Consider the following 21,184-nt stretch of genomic DNA (forward strand, 5'->3'; position numbering starts at 1 on the left):
CAAGTGTCGTAGTTGGGTTTGAGGTGCGACTAGTCGAGTAGTAAATTTCACTAGTCACCTAGGCCTATCATGATGGGAACTTGCATACTGAAAAATCCCGTGCGAATGGGCCCAATATGCTCTGCTCTGGAAACAAATATTATTCATTGCTAAGCAGAAGCAGTGTTTTCTGCGCTTACGTCAAGCGAAATAGACTACTAAGCAGGGATTTATTTTGTTTGTGTGCTTCCAAGCTCGCACTTTGTATTCCGTGCTTGCACAGTAAGCAGAAAATGGTGATCGTAAGCGCAGAGTTTGGTGGCCGTTAAGAGTTAAGCGAAATCCACTCGTGCTAAATCAACCATCAAACCACTGACCAAATACAAGGATTTTATCCTAAATGTATTTTTTTGTGACATGACATTGGACTCCTAAATTACTGCATTAAACTCAAGAAACCAACAAATCAAACAATCCTGAGTCAAATATTATTTTTATTTACATTTATTAAACTTTTTAATTGAACTTTTTGAGATAAACATTTCAACTGAACATTTGACTAGTAATAACATCTCCTCTAGTAAACAGACCACTCATATTACATACCGCCCTCTAGTGACAGTAAACAATATTTAATGGAAGACAACAATAGCAATTTTGTAAACACTTTTTGTTTCAGCCTATTCTCCTAAACCATAACTTGAAAAGAGTTATATCATATATCAAATTAAAGACTAGGACCTAAGCTTAATTCCTCATGTAATTTTGTTTTTAGATTCTTGATTAACTAACCACGTGACCCTCATTTGCATATTTAATTGGGAAATCTTTGTAACACCATATCTCAAGAAGTACCGGGCCGATTTTTAACCTGTTTTTAAACTGAACATTTGACTAGTAAAAAGGAGATGTTGATAGTAAGACCTTTCATCTTACAAACCGCCCTCTATTGACCAGTAAAATAATTTAATATAAGAAAACCAAAGCATTAGTTTGTAAACGTTTTTTGTTTAGGTTATCTCCCAAACCATAATACGAAAGAGTGCGTTTATTATACCAAATTGAAGCTTAGAACAAAAGCTTTACTTAATTTTTTTTTTTTAATTCTTAATTAGTTAACCACGTGACCCTCATTTGCATATTTAATTGGAAAATCTTTGTAGCACAATATCTCAAGAAGTACAGGGCCGATTCTTACCCTGTTTGTATCTAAAGACTCCTTGGGGATTGGAGATTAATTTGGAAAAACCGTGACCTCAAGTTGACCTCTACTTCCGGGTCAACCGGGAGTGGGACCATATATGAAGTACTATACAACCGATTTTCAAACCTTTTTTAGTTTTAGAACCCTTAGGCATTAAAAATAAACTTTGAAAAACCGTGATATAAAGTTGACCTCTACTTCCGGGTCAACCGGAAGTGGCACCATAACTCAAGACAGTATTCAACATTTTCAAACTTTTTTTTCAGTTACAGACTCCTTGGTCATTTTAGCACATAATCCAGGCAAAAGAACACGGAACAGCTTTGTGTTTGTTCACAAACACCTAATGTCTAGTTTGTTATTATTATTATTATTATTTGTTTCCGTCAAAAGCCCATAGGTTTAACCAGGGCATTTTGTTATAGCCATAAATCATACTTGGCTTAGTATAAAAGAGTCAGACCATATATCATATTAAAGCTTAGGTCTTGAAGTTTCAGTTAAATGTAATTTGCATAAATTAAATAATTAATTAACTAAGTTATAACGACATGAATATTTAATTAGCCAATCTTTAGACTGCCATATCTCACAAACTATTCGTCCGATCGCAATTTTTTTTTCAATTTTGTACTTTTTGGGTACTGTATAACTACTCCATGGCCTTAGAATCCGGACGACGTCACCATGACGTCATGTATTGCACGTTTTGTGTCTGTGCACAAACACAATGGCTCTTCAAATGTCAACATTTAAATGGTCAAAAACTAAATAACTTCAGAAACATTTATCTGTTTGTGTTCTAAATTTGATATTTTGTGTCAAAAAATATACTGATTCTAAAAATAATGGTTTCCGTCCATTAAAACCAATCAAGGGACGTCTATCATTAACGAATAAATTAAAATCTTGCCGTCATGGGTACAACGTAGTACTGCTGGATATAGTCACTAAACTGGGTGCAGTCGCTTTCATGTGGCTGTACACTTTCTCTATGGGTGGGTGCAATACAGTGTGGACCTGTTTGCATTGAGGACTTACTTGAGGGGAGTCTACGACGCTGTCCTGATGTTAGACCATTGTATTCTTTTTTTTCTAACCGTGTTCTGGACATACTCCATTGGATTTGTACACAACCAATAGGCATACATTGGAATCCTACGATGGTTCAGGGTATTCGTTAAAACGAATGTACGTTCTAATAGGTTTTTTTGTGAAAGGCATTGGATTGGGGTAAGTTACACACCATCGTGTACCTTATGAAATTTGTTAGTACGAAAAACACAATTTTAAAACTGTGACGTCATCACGTGATAATTTATGATAATTAGAAGCTTTAATGAGTTTTTCTTTGCAGCACTATATCTCAAGAAGTGAACGGCCGAATTCAAAGTTTTTTTCAGTAATATACTCCTCAGGCATGATAGATTTGCATTGGGTAACCGTGACCCCGATTTGACCTCTACTTCCGGGTCAACCGGAAGTGGGACCATATCTCAAGAGTTACACAACCGATTTACTTTTTTCTTCAGTTAAAGACTGCTTAGGCATTAAATTTTGTTGAGGAAAATTCGTGACCCCATTTTGACCTCTTCTTCCGGTTAACCGGAAGTGGGACCATATCTCAAGAACTACACAACCTATTTTCAAACTTTTTTCAGTTGTAGACTACTTAGACATTAAGTATTAACTTTGAAAACTGTGACCTTGTGTTGACCTTTATTTCCGGGTCAACCGGAAGTGGGATTATTTCTCAAGAACTATACAACCGATTTTCAAACTTTTTCAGTTATAGACTCCTTAGGCATTAAATATTAACTTTGAAAACCATGACCCCCATGTTGATCTTTCTTCCGGGTCAACCGGAAGTGGGACCATATCTTAAGAACTACACAACCGATTTTCAATCTTTTTAAGTTTTAGACTCTTTAGGCATTCAAAATCGAGCTTGATTTACCGTGACCCAGTACAGGTGTATTGACCTTTACTTCCCGGAAGTTGGATCATATCTCAAGAACTACACAACCGATTTTTTAACATTAATTAAATTTATTTTAAATAATGACCACGAAGCCATGTTGACCTTAAATTCTAATTTTAAAGCTCATTTCGATTCAGTATGAGATAAAAGACAAGGTAATCACATTTCATAAAGCTGTTATGTATGGGTTTTGTTAAAGCATAGAATACTTTTATTAACAAAACATTCTGGAACAGCTTTGTGATTGTTCACAATCTCTAGTTATTATTATTATTATTATTATTATTATTATTATTATTATTCTTTGTTTCCGCCTAAAACCCCATAGCGTTTGTACGGCGTTTTTGTTTAGGCCCCTACTCCTAAAGCATTAGGATAAAATAGTTAAATCATATATCAAATTGAAGCTTAGAGCCTAAGCTTTATTCTAATACAAAATTGTAAAAGTTCTTCATTAATTAACCACGTGGTCTTCATTTGAATTTTTAATTTGTAAACTTGATGCAGTCACTTTCATGTTATTGCAAAATATTCTCTTTGGTAAATGCCGTACAGTATGTACCTATCATGAGTTGTGACTTCTTGAGATGAGTCTACGCGTTTGACCATAACTGGATGCAGTCACTTTCATGTTATTGTTAAACATTCTCTATGGTAAATGCAATTCAGTATGTACCTATCATGAGTTGTGACTTCTGGAGAGGAGTCTACTCAAGTCTCTTTTTCTTGTTTTTCTACATACGTTCTGGACCACAGCGCAGTGTCTGTTTCTTCGTTTCCTAACCGAGCTCTGGACGTACACAAAGGCATAGGGTTTTCGTTTAACGAACGTGCGTATATAAATAGGGGTACGTTTTTGACGACGACGACATACCATGGTGTCCACAGAATTACACTAAACTTAAACAGTTTGAAGATAATGATAGTTGAAAGCTTCCCTTAAAATATTACTTGGTGTGGTGTTGTAGTTTTTGAGAAATTAGTGGAAAAAAACTGTCAACGTATGACTGGGACTGAGTTAGTTTGGGACCGAGTTGACCGGCTTCGTTTCAGGCGACGAGCGTGGACGATAAAAATAGAGCGCCTGGGATTTGGAATCTTTTACGAGTGAAGTCGGGGACCATAACCCTAAACTAATTCAAGTATTTCGCTTTCTTTTCGGAAATTATACCATGACATACAAAAACTCTTTGGCAGGAATACAAAAGCAGCGATTTTATTATTCTGACGTTTCTCTTGTAGTTGAGTGGGTCACTTGTATAGAGCTGCTTATAATAAATAGGCAAAACATTTTGCTTTATAAAAATGCAGAAATTGAGCAGAATAGTGGCTAAATGTTATAGAGCTACTTATTATAATCAATAGGCAAATTATTTTGCTTTAAAAAAATTGCAGATGCGCAGAATACCTTGAATCACAACTTGTACTTGTATTTGCTGTGTCTAGCTGCTTTTTGTGTTTAAAAAGCTTTAGTGTAGTTCATCGCAGCCCTTACGTAATCATGGAACTGTGCTTACGCTAAGCGTATTTAACAGCTTAGCAAGGAATGCGTTCTTGAGCGTCACAGTTCCCAATAAAAAAATGCTACAGTTGACTAATTGTGCTCAACTCCTGCAAAACTTTCGCTGCGAAAACAACAGTGACTTGAAAATTAGATTTGCGTTCGCAGGATAATACCCGTGGTTTACTTATGTGCAAAAGTAGGCCGGGGCGACTAGTGTGCTTTAGTGTTATAGTCGCGACTACAAATTATTGTTTGAGTCACGACTACAAATTATTATTTGAGTCGCGACTACTATTTTTCTCTACTCTGTTATAATCGTGCTCAAACGTTGACCCGACTACCTGTCTGGTGAAACACTTAGTTGTGCTGCTTCATACTATTCGCAACATATAATATAACGTGCGCTTGCAACACTTTGCGGCACAAGTCTTGAGAATCCGTAATTTATCTCGACAAGTGTCGTAGTTGGGTTTGAGGTGCGACTAGTCCAGTTAGTAAATTTCACTAGTCACCCAGGCCTATCATGATGGGAACTTGCTTATTAAGGTTTTATCGCGAATCGCAAAATTTCAAGAGAGGGCGCTGTTGAACCCACATAAAGGTATAGGCATTGCGAGCGCGAGGCGTAGAAACTGGTAGAAACCGCCCCATATTCCTTCCCAAAATGCATTGCGGTTCTGAATCGCGATAAACCTTCTGAAAAATCTTGTGCGAATGGGCCCAATGTAGTGCTCTGCTCTGGAAGCAAAGATTCAGTGCGTAGAAGAAGCAGTGAATTCTGCGCTTACGTCAAGCGAAATACACTGCTTAGTAGGGATTTATTTTGTTTGTGTGCTTCCAAGCTCGCACATTTTATTCCGCGCATGCACATTTAGCAGAAAATGGTGATCGTAGGTGCAGAGTTTGGTGGTTACGAGTTCAGTAAAATCCACTCGAACTAGATCAAACATCAAACCACCAACCAAATACAAGGATTTTATCATTAAGTAGTTTGTCACATGGCAATGGACTCTAAAGATACTGGCATGAACTCAAGAAACCAACCAAATCAAACAATCCTGAGTCAAATGGAAGTTTTTACATTATTCAACTAGGGACTACTCATCTTATATACCGCCCTCTATTGACAGTGAAAATCCAATTGCAGGACCAATTTTTACACTGTCTGTAGTGAAGACTCCTTGGGGCATGGACATTAATTTTGAAAAACTGTGACCTCAAGTTGACCTCTACTTCCGGGTTAACCGGAAGTGGGACCATGTCTCAAGAGTTACACAACCGATTTAAAACAAAAATTTCAGTTATAGACTCCTTAGGTCTTAAAATTTGTTGGGAAAAACCGTGACCTCATTTTGACCTCTTCTTCCGTGTCAACTGGAAGTAAGACCATATCTTAAGTACCATTGAACCGATTTTCAAACTTTTTTCAGTTTTAGACCCGTTGGGCATTGGAGATTAGCCTTAGGTTACCGTGACCCCATGTCGACCTCTACTTTGGGGTCAACCGGAAGTGGCACCATAACTCAAGACACAATTCAACTATTTTTTTAAGAGTGATTACCTAACCCTAACCCTAGGACGCATCGATTCAGCAGGGTGCGGGCGCCACTTGACGGAAAACATTGTGGCGCCCAGCGAATCAACAATCATTATAGTATAGAAGAGAAATAATTTTCTTCTGAACCACATAAAATAGTAGGGTTTGTGCTGTCTCTTATATACCGAGACCAGTCTCGAGACGAAGAGCACTGCCAAACAGGAAACTCTCAAAGTAACATAAATGATGTATCCTGCTGATGAGGGAATGTCATAGATTAATGATCTCAAGAACTACACAACCGATTTTTAATTTCTTAACAATTGTGGACCCATCGAGCACGAAAGATTGAACTTTGGTTACCGTGACCCAAATTGACCTTTACCTCCGGGTCAACCGGAAGTGGGACCATATCTCAAGAACTAAGCAACCAAATTTCAATTTCTTTTCATTTATAGACCCTTTCAGCATTGAAGATTGAACTCTCATTACCGTGACCCCATGTTGAACTTTATTTATAGGTCAACCGGAAGTGGGACCTAACCTCAAGCACAACACAACCGATTTTTTCATTTATTTCCAGTTTTAGACCCATTGATCATTAAAGATTAAACTTGGATGACCGTGACCGAAGTTGACCTTTACATCCAGGTCAACCGGAAGTGGAACCATATCTCAAGAACTGCACAACCAATGTTCAAGTTCTTTTCAGTTATATACCCTTTGAACCCTAAAGATTGAACTTGGATTACCTTAACCTCAAATTGACCTTTACTTCCGGGTCAACCGGAAGTGGGACCAATCTCAAGAACCATGCAACCGATCTTCAGTTTCTTTTCAATTATAGACCCCATGATCATTGAAAATTTAAAAACGGAACAGCTCTGTGTTTGTTCACAAACACTTGAAGTCTAGTTATTATTATTCTTTGTTTCTCGCCAAAACCCCATTGCATTTGTACACGTTTTTTCTTTAAGCCTAATCTCCAAAACCATAATACGAAAGAGTGGGTTTATTATACCAAATTGTAGCTTAGAACATAAGCTTTACTCTAAGTAGTTTGTAGTTTGTAGTTATAGAGTTCTTGGGGATGGAGATTAATTTTGAAAAACCGTGACCTCAAGTTTACCTCTACGTCCAGGTCAACCGGAATTGGGACCATATCTCAAGTACTATACAACCGATTTTCAATTTTTTTTCAGATTTAGACCCCTTAGGTCTTAAAATAAACGTTGAAAACCGTGACCTCAAGTTGACCTCTACTTCCGGGTCAACCGGAAATTGGACCATATCTCAAGAAGTAAACGGCCCATTTTTAGACTGTTTCCAGTTTTAGAACCCTTAGGAGTTATTGAAAAGCCGTGACCTCAAGTTGACCTCTACTTCCGGGTCAACCGTAAGTGGGACCATATCTCAAGAAGTAAACGGCCCATTTTTAGACTGTTTGTAGTTTAAGACTCCTTGAGGATTGGAGATTAATTTTGAAAAACCGTGACCTCAAGTTGACCTCTACTTCCAGGTCAACCCTAAGTGGGACAATAGCGATTTGTCAAACTTTTTCAGGTAGAGACTCCTTGGGCATTGGAGATTAGCCTTAGGTTACCGTGACCCCATGTCGACCTCTACTTCCGGGTCAACCGGAAGTGGCTCGATAACTCAAGACACTATTCAACATTTTCAAACTTGTTTTCAGTTATAGACTCTTTGGTCATTTTAGCACATAATCCAAGCAAAAGAACACGGAACAGCTTTGTGTTTGTTCACGAACACCTAATGTCTAGTTATTGTTATTATTCTTTGTTTCTCGCCAAACCCCATTGCATTTGTACACGTTTTTTCTTTAAGCCTAATCTCCTAAACTATAAGTGTGCTTAAGTGTTAAAGTCGCGACTACAAATTATTAGAGGTTTCGCAAGCGTGCGGATACAGATACAGATACGGATATGATAACCATAGCCGTTCACATCAGCCATGTGTTGAGTTTTGTTTCGCAAACTATAGGTATGTTCCGTGCACACACGTTGACTACAAAACTAGTCCCGACTACCTGTTTGGTGAAACAGTTGTGTTGCTTACTACTAATCGCAACATAATTAATGTTGCGCTTGCAGCACATTGCGGCACAAATCTTGAGAATCAGTAATTTATCTCGACAAGTGTCGTAGTTGGGTTTGAGGTGCGACTAGTCGTGTAGTAAATTTCACTAGTCACCTAGGCCTATCATGATGGGAACTTGCATACTGAAAAATCCTGTGCGAATGGGCCAAATATGCTCTGCTCTGGAAGCAAATATTCAGTGCTAAGCAGAAGCAGTGTTTTCTGCACTTACGTCAAGCGAAATAGACTACTAAGCAGGGATTTATTTTGTTTGTGTGCTTCCAAGCTCGCACTTTGTATTCCGTGCTTGCACAGTAATCCGAAAATGGTGATCGTAAGTGCAGAGTTTGGTGGTTAAAGAGTTCAGTGAAATCCACTCGTTCTAGATCAAACATCTAACCACCGACCAAATACAAGGATTTTATCCTTAAGTAGCTTGTCACCTGACAATTTGGACTATAAAAATACTGACATGAACTCAAGAAACCAACAAATCAAAATCCTGAGTCAAATATTAGTTGTTTACATTTATTTAACTTTTTAATTGAACTTCTTGTGATAAATATTTCAACTGAAGGTTTGACTAGTAAAAAGGAGATGTTGTATGTATGTAGAGTAGACCACTCATCTTATATACCGCCCTCTATTGACAACTTACAATATTTAATAAACACTAGCGGGATGCAGCACTTCGCGCGGCAACCCTGCTAGATACAATATGGGTAGCTTGGCATCAATCGCCGCGTGGACGCGCGTGCAAGGGGTCAATTGTAAAAAATATATATATTCTTTATTAAATTAACCACATGACCCTCATTTGCATATTTAATTAGGAAATCTTTGCAGCATCATATCTCATGAACTACACGGCCAATTTTTAAAGTGTTTGTAGTTATAGACTCGTTAGGGGTTGGAGATTAATTTTGAAAAAACGTGACCTCACGTTGACCTCCACTTCCGGGTCAACCGGTTGTGGGACCATATCTCAAGAACCACACAACCGATTTTCAATTTTTTTTTTCAGTTAGAGACTCCCTGGGCGTCCGTCACCCATTTGTCCAACTTTTTTTGCAGTTATATACTCCTTTATCATTTTAGCAAATACTCCATTCAAAATACCACGGAACAGCTTTGTGTTTGTTCACAAACACTTAATGTCTAGTTATTATTATTATTATTCTTTTTTTCTCGCCAAAACCCCATTGCATTTGTACACGTTTTTTCTTTAAGCCTAATCTCCTAAACTATAATACGAAAGAGTGAGTTTATTATACCAAATTGAAGCTTAGAACATAAGCTTTACTTAAAATATTAAAAAATGTTAAAATTCTTAACTAATTAACCACGTGACCCTCATTTGCATATTCAATTTGGAAATCTTTGTAGCACCATATCTCAAGAAGTACTCGGCCGATTCCTACCCTGCTTGTATTTAAAGACTCATTGGGATTGGAGATTAGTTTGGAAAAACCGTGACCTCAAGTTGACCTCTACTACCGGGTCAACCGGAAGTTGGACCATATCTCAAATACTATACAATCGAATTTCAAACTTTTTTTAGTTTTAGACCCCTTAGGCGATATAAATAAACTTTGAAAAACTGTGACCTCAAGTTGACCTCTACTTCCGGGTCAACCGGAAGTGGGACCATATCTCAAGTACTATACAACCGATTTTCAAACTTTTTTCAGTTTTAGACCCCTTAGGCGTTAAAAATAAACTTTGAAAAACCGTGACCTCAAGTTGACCTCTACTTCCGGGTCAACCGGAAGTGGGACCATATCTCAAGTACTATACAACTGATTTTCAAACTTTCTTTAGTTCTAGACCCCTTAGGCGTTATAAAAAACTTTGAAAAACCGTGACCTCAAGTTGACCTCTACTTCCGGGTCAACCGGATGTGGGACCGTATCTCAAGAAGTACACGGCAATTTTTTGGACTGTTTGTAGTTATAGACTCATTTGGGATTGGAGATTAATTTTGAAAAACCGTGACCTCAAGTTGACCTCTACTTCTGGGTCAACCCAATGTGGGACAATATCGATTTTCAAACTTTTTTAAGTTAGAGACTCCTTGGGCATTGGAGATTAGCCTTAGGTTACCGTGACCCCATGTCGACCTCTACTTCCGGGTTAACCAGAAGTGGCACCATAACTCAAGACACTATTCAACATTTTCAAACTTTTTTTAATTATAGACTCCTTGGTAATTTTAGCACATAATCCAAGCAAAAGAACACGGAACAGCTTTGTGTTTGTTCACAAACACCTAATGTCTAGTTTTATATCGCTTTTGCTTATACTGTTCTGTCATCTTGTCGCTACAAAAATAGCAACAAAAATTAATATTAAATCGTTGCGTCCTTTTGTTCACCTGTCATTATTGTTGTCTGCATGTCTATATTATGTTTAATTTGTTTCTTTGTCTGTCTGGTTGTTTTGTACAAGATTCTGCTTATCAAAACAGCCCATACTCTGTTTGTTACACGTTTACTGTTGGTTTGTTTTTTGCTTTACTCCGTAGTAAATGTAATTGTCGATATTTTTAATGGAAGGTAGGAAATAAATGTGCATATGACTTGAAATACAAAGAATAGAATTCGCATCGTGTTCTCCTTTGGTTTAATACAGTCGTTGAAATATTGAACCACACTTCATTCCTCAATCCGGAGCTTCCGCTACACGGCTCCGGTCAGGAGTGCATCAAATGTGCAGTTGTTGGGTGTGGAGGGATCCTGAATGGATCCGAAGCAGGAAAGGAAATCGAAGGTCACGACTACGTCTTCAGGTACACATTTTATTTCCACAATAATTTTTTTTATTTTTTTTATTATTATATTTATTATGGGCTAATCCCGGGAAATTCTCATTTGTTTATCTCTTGATTTTGATTCACACCAAATGAAGCAAATGACAACGAAAGTAGAAACTAGACATAATTTTTTTGTTTACTACAGAAACCAGGTGTTCGTGTCATTTCACCTAAGGGTTAGATTTTTTCCAACATAAAACTTTATCTTCCGATTTAAAATGAAATTCAAGTCAAACTGGCTCACACTCTGTGTAGCACTTGTTAAATTTTGAAGAGAAAACTACGATGATTTGTTAATCCAACAATTGGCAAAGGAAATGCAGCTGTTTATTTTTCAAAGAATAAACATCCACTTGAACGGAAAATACGATCAAATTGGTCCACACTTTGTGTAGCTATTTTTGATAAGCTTCGGAACCCTTTCTGATGACGTACAGATGACAACAATCAAAAATACGGTTTAGGAGTTATGATTGTGTCAAAGAAAAAATTTCATCTTTATGCTTGAGCTGGAAGTCAATGTAAAATGGAGTCACATTCTATGTACTGTTTTCTTAGTTTGTAAATTGTTTTAGCTCACAAAAATCTAATTTTATAATTCTATAATTTGTTGAATCGATAACGTTAGGTTCCCGGTCTGAACCGGAAATAAAACTCAAATGAGGTCACACCATGTGGCATTTTTTATCGTCTTTCACGATTTTGTGATAAATGAGGAAAATGTATTCTGTGCGCAGAATTTCTTGAGGCACACGCGACATTTGACATACCTATAGTCTTTCGAATACAATGAAGTCGAAACAATCTGAAGAATCGAATTATGCACACATTTAAATTAGGCTCAAACACTTTCCTTATACTTGATTTTTATCTCCATGTTTTGTATTTTTCGGTTTTCAGATTAAACAGGGCAATTTCAGGAGAACACCACGTCAAGGATGTTGGCAAGAAGACCACTTTTTATACATTCTTCCCCGAATCAGAGCACACTTTTGATGTCAAAGATGAGGTGGGGTCAGATTCCAATCAAGCAATAAATCGATACAAAAATTACTCTAGTCTGTTTACATCATTGTGGTTTACTATTTTGAAATCTTAAATAAAACAGAATACGTCCCTTTAAGGTGATCCCCTGGCTGCCGCTAAGCTAAGTAGTGAAGTGTGCTTTCATAGAGCAGCTTTATAGCAGAACTTATCAGAACTTGAGCAGAAATGAGTTGGATCAGTCACAAATTGTGACATGGTATTTTGGCTATTAACCTTAATCTGGCAAGCCAAGTGTTGCCGTGCTTAGTTCCTTTTGTGCTACATGAGGTCAAAGGTTCACTTCTAACATGAAGACAAAGTCAAGCTGGTTTTTGAGACTTACCGGTGTCCAACATGTTCGTCGGGGTTCCATTGCAAAGTTTGCCATTCAAGCACGGCGCCAGACTATCTCTTTCATCATTGACTTTGATCTTTGGGTAAAAAAAGAAGAGAGTTACAATATCACAATTTGTACTTTATTTGCAAGATTTAAAACAATATTTACTTTCATTGCTGTTGCTGTTATTGTTGTTGTTGTGTTGTTGTTGTTGTTGTTGGTATTTTTATTTAGAATGTGACGTCCCTGTACACCATGTTCAAATCGTTTGACGTAGCATACGCTCTGCATATGGTTAAAGACATCGATCCACCACTCGCTCTCAGGGGAGATAAAAAAACATAGTAAGTTCCTTTTAATTTCAGTTAACTCTTCGTAAAGTAGTAAACCTTGTACATTTTGAATGAAATTTGTTTTCTATATGAACTCTATACACTGTTTCTCTGTGAAGAGTCATAAGCTCCGAACACCTTGTGAATTCTGTAATATTATTTTTAAAGGGATGGTACACGTTTGGTAATTACGCAAAACAAATATTCACTTAAAACTGACTTGGTAGCGAGCATTGTAGATCGTCCCAATCCGTCAGCAGGGGGCGTCGGCACGACTCCGGAGTGGAGTCGGCCGATGAGGGGAGGGCGCTCTGACACGAGCCCGGTGGGAGCCCCGTGTCTGGGCAGCCCTCCTTGAGGGCGCTATAACACGGCACCTTGTGGAGCTGTGTTGTAGCGAGCCCCCTGCTGGAAGATTTGGATACCCGTTCGGCCTGGGAAGCGTCTCCTAGCTGGATTCTTGTACACGAGTGAAGATTAGTCTAGAAATGTGCTTTCAATATCAGACGTCCGTCTGGAATAAAACGGTCAGAGATTCAAGCCTTGAATTCAAGCTGAAATACCGGATTTAATTGTGTTTCTTTGCTCAGTATTGTTGTGATTGACACGGGATTTTTGTGTTACAATAGTATAAAACATTATGGGAAACGGCTCCCACTGAAGTAGCATAGATTTTTTAGAAAGAGGTAATTCTCACTAAAATAATAAAAGACTTCTAGCTAGAAGCCTTTTACGCCTATCTGAAAGCACACAAATTCGTCCAACAAGGGTGTTTTTTCTTTCATCATTTTCTCGCTACTTCAATGACCAATTGGGCCCAAACTTTCACAGGCTCGTTATTTCTTCCTCTCGCTGTCGATTGTCCGCAAGAAAAAGCATAGATGCGAAGATTGCATTAAGTTTTAACTTTGCACACAGGTAGACAATAACCAGTAGATGATACAAAAGTTGTTACGTCACGATGACGTCATCAGTTGACGAGATACACTAATTCAAAGTTTATTTTTTCAAAAAATCATAACTTTTGATCTACACGCCTCACAGACATGACCCCTTTTTGACCTTGTCTTCTGGTTCAAATCGAATTTATTGTATATTTTCGTCAAACGTACATTTTGTGGTTTTATCTACGACCGTACTGCGTTGATAACACCGGATCCCGTCACCCGCGACATGTGTTTAAAATAAATCCGTTATTATCGATATCGAGAATGCCCCTTATTTTTGACCGCGAGAGGGCGCTATAAATAGTATTTTTATCCTTTCCGGGGGTACACGCGATTCGCCCTGCACAAATTAAAAGGCGTTCTGTCACTTTTGTTGCGCCGTAGTTTCAATTTGCTTTAGAGGTGGATTATAACGGCTCATTTAAAAGTCTTATTGTCTGTGATGGATTAGATGCCTGTGGTGGTAATGTGTTCCAATCTTTAAAAACTGTTTTGGGTATGAATGAATATAACCCTTTAAATATTGCCCTTTCATATGAATGAATATACCCCCGGAAGTGATTGAGAGCGCCCTCACACGGTCAAAAATATGGCCCATTGATAATTGTTTTGGTGTTTTCTCAAAAAGTAAAGCATTTTATGGAATAATATTTCAAGACAAGTCTTTCACCACTACCTTCTGTAAACCCTGTAAGTTATTTGTAAATCTGTGAACTTTTATTTTGTTTCTGTACCGATGGGTCCAATGGCTTTAATAGCGCTATTAAGGCATAGGCCAACTGGCTCGGGTCTTGAATCAATTGAAACCCTAAAAAATAACTTTATTGTTTTTGGACCACCAAGGTGTGTTATAAAACACACCATGGACTGGAGTTTCTCATCTACTTTGCTGTCGTCACAGTAAATTACGTAATAATTAACGAAATGGGGTACACAACATAATACAAACGAACTATTGACAGTAAAAACAACACTGTCTCGTGACACCATTGAGAGGTTTAATGTTTACGCTGACGTCATACTTTAAAAACAAACAAGATATACAGGTTCATGTGTCATGTATAAATACTTGCAAGGAAACCGCATACATCACTATGAGCCTAGAATCATTAAAAGTGAGCTAAATGATAGCCATCCGTATTGGTATCTTCTAATTGAAGCATACAAACAAACCAATGGTTAAACAATTACCTACGTATTTTACTAAGAATTTTGTTAAATTTTGCAATTTGCAATGTTTGTACAAGATGTTGTACGCCAAAGGTAACCAGTCTGGTACCTAGGCTTCATAACGAGCCACCATAATTTGAGTTTTCAAGGGTCAATCTGTTTGAAGAAGCTGAGTTTTTTCTTTGTAAACTGTTGATGTTAGATGGTTGGATATTTTGGCCCTTTTCGAATACACGGCTTCGGCTTTTGGATTCGGCTTCAGGCTCCGTTCTCTCGTCTGAAACCCTGATCACGTACGCAAAGCACGCGCATCAAACAACCGCGGGACCAAGCTAGCCTGAGCCGAATCTGGAGCCGAGGCCGTGGTTTCGAAAAGAAGGGCCGATAATCGTATAGCTAAAAGTGACTGAAGTCAACTGATCTCATACTACAAATCCATCGAAAAATCTAACAATTATTACCAAATGATGAATATCCCTTTAAAGTTCCTAAGTCCACATAATCATTTAGGAGAAAATCCGGAACCGTTGAATGGCTCTATATTACACGTTGGAATTGACCATAAAAATGGCAACCTTGTAGCCTTGGTCAGTATTACGCCATATCACCAGACACCTGTAGTTTATAAAATTAAAAAAAAGCCAATCAGGTTTCTAGTCCAGTAAGATCTAGAATCCGACCTGCCGAGGTGTTTGGCCCCTCCCACTCACTGACCATTCCCTGCCACTCCCTGTCGGGAAGTTTGATCCGTCCAACTAGGTTTTGGTAAAGACAAGTCTGTTTGTAATAATAACTACAGAGAGATATTAAAGGAACACGTTGCCTTGGATCGGTCGAGTTGGTCTTTGAAAAGCGTTTGTAACCATTGTTATATAATGCATATGGTTAGAAAGATGTTTAAAGTAGAATACAATCATCCACACACATTTGCCTCGAAATTGCGTGGGATTCCTTTTACTTTGCGAACTAACATGGTCGGCCATTTATGGGAGTCAATTTGACTCCCATAAAATGGCCGACTGTGTTTGTCGACGAGGTAAAAGGAACCCCACGCAATTTTGAGTGATACTTGTATGGATCATTATATTCTACTTTTAAAATATCTTTCTAATCATATGCATTCTATAACAAACGGTTACATACGCTTTTCAAAGACCAACTCGACCGATCCAAGGCAACGTGTTCCTTTAAAATTAATACGGAAGTGTGTTGCCGCCAAATAAATAAAACAAAATCTATCTCTTATCGTGTAAGTACATGATAACTTATAAGAGAGATTTTTTGTATTTAAGAATTGCCATGCCTCAAAATGTTCCTTTTTTTTTTTTTTTTTTTTTTTTTTTTTTTGATTTAGGAAAAAAAAAATCCATTGAAAAGCGACCGTGGCAACTTTGTAGTGCAGAAAAACAAAAACATTGCCTTTGGTTCGAGAATCGAGATCACTCTCTGACGGAATTGTCAGATGTTCAGGCTACATATAGATCCACCCGAACACCCCTCCACAACTCATGAGATAGTAGGGCCTAATAAAAGAAAGGGTAAACTAACTTCTTGTCACCGATCAGTTTTCCGTTGTGATCGTGCCATTTTTCGATGTATAAGACGTAAACGTAGTCAGCCCCTTTGCAATAAGTTAGTCTCTTCTACAGGCGTCAGTATTTAATAAGTTCATATTTCCTCAACCACATAATCTATTTTGTCAATCTTTACATCATACGAAAGAGCTTTACGTACTTCATAAAAATGGAGATGTTGGTGACCTTCTCTTGACCTTTTGACTTGTCTTAAGCAAGGCTATGAAATGAAAAAAATGCTAGGTGCGCCCAGTAAGCACAAAATCGACCGTTAAGCAGCTCTATGAAATTGGGCCCTACTCTAGCAGCGGTAAGAGATCTGCTCCAGCAGTGCAAACCTTGTAGGTTCGAATCCCACCAATTTTATAAAACACATTGGGTTAGGATTAAAGGGGTTAAGCTTTGATTTAAAAAGTTTTACACCGAACAATTAGTGTTTGTAAATATACAACCACTACATGTAAAGTTTTTCTTTATGAATCTTTTTCGAAAGAGCCATATACCTGAAGATACTCGTGTAGTGGTTAAGAAATGTCAGTTTTAGATGTGGTAGGCAACCATTATAGAGGGAAACCCCAAACAATCACGTAGGGTCTGAACAATCAATCCACACGATTCAAGCCTTCGTCCCTAGATTTTAACTGGGGTGCACTAAAAGTTCACATGCTAAAATTTTCACCTTGGTTTGTATTTGTGAATTTTCATGTTTGGAGCATTATCAAGGGTTCCAACAGCCGGTGTGGACGTTTTTTTTATTGTCATTTATGAGCTAGCAACTATTAGTGCAACTTTTGACATTACAAATAAAACTAGCTCCCCATTTAACTGTTTACATCTGTTTTCATAAATATAAAAGTCATCAAAAAACTATAAAAGTCATCCAAAAAACTTAATAAGTTTTTTTTATGACTTTTATATTTATGAAAACAGATGTAAACAGTTAAATGGGGAGCTAATAGTTGCTAGCTCATAAATGACAATAAAAAAACTTCAACACCGGCTGTTGGAACCTACAATGCTCCAAACATGAGTAATTGTGTTGTGAAAAACTGATTATTTGTAAACAAAGATTAAATAATGGTTAAATAATGAATTATTTGTAAATAGTTGGCGCCTCATGAGGAAACGTGTTCCTTTAATTGTTAGTTGTTCGAGCAACAGCCCTATTCTAAATTACCATAATACACATCGAGAGAAAAAAATATCTTTGCATTTTGACGAGCTATTAACAACACTTATTTCATCGACTCAAACACTGACCCTGACGATATCCAAACACCTTGTGTTTGTTTCTACAAACACTATATTCTAGTTGCATTTATTTTACTTTTTGTCCAAAAAGTGTTGATGGTTGACCGAAAGGGTATTTCGGTTTTCGACTAGTGGTTTAAACCCGCCGAGGCCTGGTTCTTGATAATTTACCTCGACTTCTATTTTCGTCTCGGTAAAATTTTCAAGGACCAGGCCTCGTTGGGATTAAACCATTAGTTGAAAACCTCTTCACCACACATTGATTCTTAATTATCTTCTGATCTTCTGCACAAAGTGACGCTTCGTTGTCGCTGAGTTTGATTGCCTTGTCGAACCCACACAGTGACATTAATTTTCAACCCATGCAACGCACGAGACTGCAGTAGAATTGTCTCCGAATACGCGGACAAAAAGTCATTATGTGGTTCCAGCTCACTTCTCATAGCAACGTGCACAAAACGACGATTGCATAGATTGTTTTCTGTAGCTGTTGTTGAACCCCACAATGACTGGTTTTAAAGCAATCAATGAAACCCCTAAAGACACGCAAGAAAAACAAGAGAATTGTCACTAAATACGCGGACAAAGTGTCAATGTGTGGTTCAGACTCACTTCCCGTAGCAACGTGCGCAAATCGACACATCGTGGTCGCTGAGACTGTTGCCGAAGTGAACCACTGAATCGTGCGTGTTTTAATCATTCGCGTTGAAACCCCCTACCACAAACAGGAGGTTGTAGAAATGTCTCCAAATTCGCGGACAAAACATCTCACTCGATGGATTGAGCTCGCTCGCCCCGTTTTTATGTATTATATAAACTTGGTACGTCTTCATGTCCGCCGAGATTATCCGCTAATGTTGATGAGAGAGAGCCCCACCAAAATGACGCAAGAAATTGGGGTAGAATGTTAGTAGTATGCAGACAAAGTGTCAGTCTCCACAAGGAAATGTTTGTCTAGGGAAAGAACAAAATAACGCGCCACAAGGATGCATTTTTGGAGTGTGTGGCCAAAGTTTGTTCTCAAGTTGGACCAACTATAACGATACAATTTGCTGAAAGGGTTACAAAAATAAAGAAGCCTGTCATCTCGCCATAATATTGCCCTTAAAGGCACTGGACACTATTAGTAATATCACTCAAAATCATTGTTAGCATCAGTAGCGTATCTTTTTGAGAAAGAAGTAATTTCTCAGTAAAATATTTGAGGTCTCAAAATCAAGCAAAGTTAATGGAAAGCACACAAACTTCGTGTGACAGAGCAGGGTGGTTTTTTCCCCTTCCATTATTATTTCGCAACTTCGACGACCAATTGAGCTCAAATTTCCACACGTTTTGTCATGTTGTGCATAATGTTGAGATACACCAAGTGAGAAGACTGGTCTAGGACAGACAGAATAAAAGATCAAGACGAGAAAACTGACGGATTTGACGAGTAAACCGAGTAATTTGTGTAAAAACTGTATAAATTATATTAAAAATAGAAAGGGAAAAAAAAACATTCAAATGATAGTTTTAAAAACTTGGTGTTTTAGAACACTTACATGTTTTAATTGTGTTTGATGGGATAAGCTTGGAAAAATATCCCCTCGAAATAGTAGAATTTATAAAGTATACCCTATATTTGAGTATTTCGCATTTTGCACGTTATGCTAGCTATACTGGTAGCTTTATTAAAGCCATTATCACTTTCAGAACAGAAAGAAATAAACGTTCACAGATTTACAAATAACTTACAGGGTTTACACTGCAAGATAATTGGCGCCAAGGAATACCTGGAGGCCGGAGACCTTTAGCATTACCCTTCAGAACTCAAATTATTTTCGTCAAAAATTAAAGCCGGATAATAAAAGTATCATTGTGGTACTCAGCTTTTCTGATCACTGTTGTTTGTAAAGTTAATGGAACTTTTGTCATCTTACACAAAGAACTATTACCGTAAACAATTTAGATATTTCAATAAACTAAAATTAAATACATAGATAATCCAATAAGATTTGAATAATTACATTTTCCCTTAAAGCCATTGGACCCTTTCGGTACAGAAAAAAAAAAAAAAAAAAAAAGTTCACAGATTTACAAATAACTTACAGGGTTTACAGAAGGCTATAGTGGTGAAAGACTTCTCTTGAAATAGTCCTAATACTCCATGAAATACTTAAAAATTTGAGAAAACATTAAAACATTTATCAATTCTCGATATGTCATGACACGGCGAAACGTGCGTAAACAAGGGTGGGTAACTTCCCGTTATTTTATCCCGAATCCAATGACCGATTGAGCCTAAATTTTCACAGGTTTGTTATTTTATAGTTGTGATACACGACGAAGTGTAGTGTCCAAAGGCTTTAAGCGGGGTCCGCATGCACTTTTTTTGCAATGAATACGAGCGAACGGCGTGCGACGGTGACCGAGTAAGGCGCGTAAAAACTTTTGCACCGTCTGGACCGTCCGGGTGCACAGTGAATCTCCGATATGGGAGATTTGATGCGCACTGCTTCCCAGTGTGAACACCATGCAGCATACCCGAAAGTATGATCCTCCAAAATACTTGTTTTCCTAGGAGCTTCGTGCGCATACCACGTGTACAAAAAGACACGTGTAAACAACAATGTTCTCAGTTGAGGAAAACGTGTGTAAATTCCTCAATTGTCGCTGCCGGGGTAGGTAGATAGGTACGTAGGTAGGTAGGTAGGTGGTGGGTGAATCAGGGTTAAAACGCTGTGGCAATATTATGGGGCAATGATGTTAGGGCAATGCTGTGGCAATGGTGGGGGCAATGATGTTAGGGCAATGGCGGGGCAATGGTTTGTACAAGTAAGTTGCTTTTTACAAACCCTCATACTGCCAAGACTGACCATTCAAAAACATTTTGCTCAAATGTTTTGTTTTTTTTGCATTGTGAATTGACTGTGTATCCATTCATCAAATGGTATGTTATTGTTAGTTAGCTTTATGAAACTACCAAATAGTTTTTTCCACAGGTATCCCTAAACTTTGTGGTGGAATGGTTGACCCTAGAGTGGCAATTTGATGTGCATTGGTCTGAATGGCAGGACAGCTGGACTAAAAATGATTGAATGGCAGGACAGCTGGACTAAAAATGCATGTAGTTGTTGCCGAATCGTGCCGCACTGGGCCGGGGCACACTACGCCAATAGCCTTGAATCAAGGCTAGGCTGAGACCAAATAATGTTAACATGCCCAAGAACTGTACATATCGGGTATTCACCTTGTTCTCCTGACTGACGCATTTAAGCCAAATGTTCACAGATTTTGTCGTTTCATTTATTTATGTAAGTCGTTGTTGAACACAAAACTACATGGACATTTTTTTCGATGCAGAAACGGTGACCCGTCAACAAAAATATTCAAAACTACTTAAAGTCATCTAAAAAAAATTTTTTTGTTCTTCAAACATAACAGTTTATGCTTA

At 37.9% G+C, this 21,184-nt stretch overlaps 1 protein-coding gene across 1 annotated transcript in view; it reads left to right on the top strand.

Annotated features, from left to right (window-relative positions):
* The window catches only part of LOC139949255 (alpha-N-acetylgalactosaminide alpha-2,6-sialyltransferase 1-like), a 45,079-nt gene that overhangs the window by 18,439 nt on the left and 5,456 nt on the right, over positions 1-21,184 (top strand). The window contains exons 3-5 of the mRNA XM_071947651.1: positions 10,934-11,090; positions 12,015-12,123; positions 12,712-12,821. Coding sequence (XP_071803752.1) covers positions 10,934-11,090; positions 12,015-12,123; positions 12,712-12,821 — 376 coding nt within the window. The remainder of the gene's footprint in view (positions 1-10,933; positions 11,091-12,014; positions 12,124-12,711; positions 12,822-21,184) is intronic.

Source organism: Asterias amurensis, chromosome 16 (assembly GCF_032118995.1).
Source record: "Asterias amurensis chromosome 16, ASM3211899v1".
In the NCBI taxonomy this organism is placed as follows: Eukaryota; Metazoa; Echinodermata; class Asteroidea; order Forcipulatida; family Asteriidae; genus Asterias; species Asterias amurensis.